The following is a 4,390-nucleotide window of genomic DNA, read 5'->3' as shown; positions in this document are numbered from 1 at the left end:
CCCACTGGTGCCCCAAACCCCAGCTAATAGGAAAGATAGGACTTTGTCCCTTTAGACCCTTTACATAACATAGTAGGAAGGACATCCAATCTATAGTCTAGTAGGGCCCCGCTCCTCTCCTCCAGCATGCATGCAAGGGGAACATTAATCTATAGAGTTGATAAATGTCTTCCAAAGGATTAAGATAATGGATCTTGGGGGAGATGGCACTACCTATAGTCATTATTAGATATTACAACATTTTTTTCAAACGGCCAAGATATTTTTTAGGTGTTCTTCCCGCTAGATCTCCCAACCGCTTTAAAATTTAACATACATGAACTCTTAACAATATACTAATACTAATAATAATAAAACACGGCTGAAAAGCTACCGATTAACGTTGTATATAACTCCCGTCACGAACTCCTAAATTTAACCGTTGGATGCCCAAGAAACTGCATCATCCCGACCGTCGGTTGAATTGCTGAGTCGATAAGTATCGCGAACCTATTTGTAGAAATTCCTTTACACCTTTTCCCCCTTTTTCTCTGCTCCCGGATTCATTAATCGAATATTTGAAAGTTTGTCGAGGTCGCAGGTTCGAATCACAGTTGTGACGGGGTTTTTGAAAAACCCTAGCTGTACTGTATTTATATATTTCTCCGTAATTTCAAAGGGAGGCGTAGGGTTCGGACCCCTGGAAATGGACTCGGACCAGGGAAAACTGTTCATAGGCGGGATATCATGGGAGACGACGGAAGACACCCTACGGGAACACTTCAAACGGTATGGTGAAGTTGCAGATGCAGTTATAATGCGCGATCGAAATACGGGGAGCGCCAGGGGCTTTGGCTTTGTAGTCTTCGCGGACCCTAATGTTGTCGACACCGTACTCCAAGACAAACACGTCATCGCAGGCAGAGCGGTAAATTTCAGTCTTCATATGAAAATGAAAATGAATAGTCTTCAAAATATGCAAGTGAAAAACTGCGTTGGTGTTTTTGAAATTCCGACTTGTGGTCCGGCATGAGGTCATATAGTTTGTCAGACGGTACGGGTTTGTTGAACAACTAGGTTAAACTTACTTTAAAATAAAATAAAAACTGAATGTCTAGAGGAGGTCAATATTTTTTTTGTTGAATCCTTGTAGCTTACACGGAGTGAGTTTTCAAACCGGAATTGAACCTTGGTCTTGCTCACTGAAACGTTTCTTTTGAACCATTAGGCCCAGCCCAACATGCAATTGAAGGTGAACTTATCACAATGGATATCTTGGAACTTAAATTTCTCAAACATTTTTTAATAAAATGATTTTTTTGAAGATTGTTTCTTATGGACACTCAAATTGCCCAATATAATGAAAGAACAATGTGTGAATGGTGTTGTCACCCTCGATTCAGAAAACCTGGGTATATGAATGGTGACAATTCATTCCAAATTGTTTGGGGGAATATCATTTGAAGCATTCTGTTTGTCAGGTTTAATTGTTATGGATTGTCGTAGCTTTATGTCTGTTACACGAGATGAAGCCTATCGTTTACCCTTATATATATTTCATAATTTTTACCCACAGGTTTTGACCTAGTCAATCAAATCAAAGCTTCCCAATCTGCCTAAATCCTTGACTAATATGCTGAACTATTGTGTATGAGGGGACGGCATGTATGAGATTTCTTTCTATTTACTTTTCTAGAGGACAAAGCTGACCGTCTTAGTTGACAGTTCGAGATCAACTATTCATATATGTGATGAGCATTTATGTTCCCATTTGCAACCCAGAAAACTTGGAACAGCTTTTATATTCCTTCACCAACCATCTACATTAGCCAGATTATCGGCCATTTTATTATTCAAGTTTTGTAACCATAGGTATTGAACTGTCTGACACTTGATGAAAGCTGAACCCTGTCAATCTACAAAAGCATCACTATAATGTGTGAAATTGTTCAGAGCTTTCATCCTGTATGTGTATAAAATCCATATTCATCATCAGTAGGGACAAGAAGTAGTCAAATATAACAATAATTTTTCAGTGTTTCAGGTACTCAAACACCTTATCTAATTAAGATCTGGTTTTACGTGCAACAATATTGAATCTTTTATTCCTTTTCTACAGTTTTTGCCCAACAACCATTTTAACTTAAAACCATGGGGTTCCTTTCAGGCTTTTCCTCACAATTTTATTCAAAGAGATTTCTATTTGAAACTAGATTGAGTTCTTTCTCTCTCCAACTACAGTTTTTATCAAGGACTTTTCTTTGCAAGACTATTATCTAAGGAAGCCTAAAATGCTTTACTGTCAGATTTTACATCTAATGAAGTTGGATCGCGTACTCATTGTTAAAACAAAATTTGATTACAGTGAGTTGTAATGCAGTTTTCACAAAAAAATATTTATTTAAAAAATATTTGCACCGTGGAAATTGGAGATAATGCTTGATTATTGTGAATGCTACCATTAAGTTATTCTTACTTTTGGAATGTTTAGGTGGAGGCAAAGAAGGCTGTCCCCAGAAGTGAGCAGCAGCCACAACAGAACCAGGGTTTTGGAGGCCCCCGGAGTTTGAATGCTCGACCTACCCAGGGTTTCGCACAAAGGACCAAAAAGATTTTTGTTGGGGGCTTACCATCAACTCTAACAGAAGATGAGTTCAGAAAGTATTTTGAGCAGTTTGGTAATATAACAGATGTTGTAGTTATGTATGACAGTGGCACACAGAGGCCACGTGGTTTTGGATTTATTACTTTTGATTCAGAGGATGCTGTGGAGGCTGTGGCGCAGAAGAGTTTCCATGAACTGCATGATAAACTTGTTGAGGTTAAGCGGGCAGTTCCTAAAGAGGGCAACACAGGTAGTCGGGGCAGAGGATTTGGGGGCAGGGGTGGCAATTATGGTCGTATGGACAATAACAGGTATGGAAATGCTACTGCGGGGGCTGGAAGGGGATATGCAGGGTATGCTCCTACTGGTTATGCTGCTCCAACACCACCGCAAGGGAGTTTTGTGGCAGGTGGTTATATGAATGGAGGGTATGGAGGTGGTGGTGGTTATGGGAATCCTGGAGTAGGTTATGGCTATGGAAATGTTGTCCCTCCTGTCCCATCTCCAAGTGGAGGTTATGGTAGTGGTCCAGCTGTTGGAGGCTATGGTAATGGACCCGTGGTAGCTCCTCGAAGCCCATGGGGTAGTGCTGGATTTGGTCCTAATTCTGCAGGGTATGGGGTGAATCCAGCTGCTGGTTATGGCCGCTCTGGTAGTGCACAGAGTCCTAGTGCAGCAGTTAGTTATGGAGGTGCACCTGCCAATCCTTATGGAGATGGAACCTATAGTTCTGGTGGCACTCCTGTTGGCTATGGGCGTGGTGGGGGTGCTGCTGCCCCTGCAGGTGGCCCATACACAGGAACAGGTGGCAGTGGCTATCAGGATTCTTCACATGGCACTCCAGGGTACTTGAACACTGCATGGAAGTCTGGTGGCAATGATCCTTCAACTGGAGTTGGCAGCTTTGGTGGTGCTGATGGGACAACAAATGGCCAAACTGGTTATGGAGGGAATTATGGTGCATCTGGAAGGCAGATTCAGAGAGGCCCAGATGCACGTTTTAGGCCATATCCTGATCGCACAGGCTAAATTTCTAATGCCTCTCATTCTGATATTCCTGTAAACAATATTTTTCTCTGTCCAGAGGTTTTGTCATATAATTGGCAGTGAATCAAATTTCCTCTTGTTTTTGCCTTTTGATGGTGTAGACATAAGGCAAATAGTTCAGAAAGCTGTAGTTTCAATCACATGACACTGTTTTGAATAGGGCACACCAGTATTTTGTTTGGAAGACTAGGACATTGTATTCTATCAGATAGGTAGTAGATATTTTGGGAGTATTGTTTCATATAAAGTTCATCAAGTGGATTGAGTTGTTAATGCTATGAGAACATAGGTTTTAACTGTTCAATTAGTAAGAACTTGTCCATTGTTTGTTGTGCTTCCATTTTTATGAAATTCTTTTGGAAAGGAATGCATTATTGGGGTCTGTGATATCAAATTTGTCATTTGAAATTTGGTATTATGTTATATTGCTTTCTTTTGCAGGCGTGGTATTTGTTGCATGCTTTAATAGTCTCGTGCTTTTTTCGTCATGTCATGCCATATATTTTCTTTTCAAGTATCAAGTAAAGATTGCATAATCAACAAGAATGCTACAGGGTTATTGTGTATGATGCCATGAGAGTAATATGCACATTTAACAATCTGGCAAGAAATATATATCATGTTGTTGAACACTTTGATGCTTTATGGTACACTCTAATGGTTGGAATGCAAGTTTTGTTAACCTTTTATAGTTTCTGTTCTGTCTGGCATCAGGTGCTTCTTTGGCTATGTCATTTATTTATAAAATTTGGTGGATGA

At 40.2% G+C, this 4,390-nt stretch overlaps 1 protein-coding gene across 1 annotated transcript; it reads left to right on the top strand.

Moving 5' to 3' along the window:
- Window positions 1-261: 261 nt before the first annotated feature.
- On the top strand, window positions 262-3,935 carry LOC149538150 (heterogeneous nuclear ribonucleoprotein 1-like). Its single transcript, XM_089799532.1, has 2 exons — window positions 262-907; window positions 2,471-3,935. Exons 1-2 carry the CDS (start codon window positions 686-688, stop codon window positions 3,611-3,613), a joined length of 1,365 nt encoding a protein of 454 aa, XP_089655658.1. The 5' UTR covers window positions 262-685; the 3' UTR covers window positions 3,614-3,935.
- The last annotated feature ends 455 nt before the right edge of the window (window positions 3,936-4,390 follow it).

The sequence above is a fragment of the Cupressus sempervirens genome, chromosome 9 (assembly GCF_028749045.1).
Source record: "Cupressus sempervirens isolate cs-2001-9-10 chromosome 9, ASM2874904v1, whole genome shotgun sequence".
Lineage (NCBI taxonomy): Eukaryota > Viridiplantae > Streptophyta > Pinopsida > Cupressales > Cupressaceae > Cupressus > Cupressus sempervirens.
The sequence above is the reverse complement of the archived record's forward strand: the minus strand, read 5'-3'. Positions and strand labels throughout refer to the sequence as shown.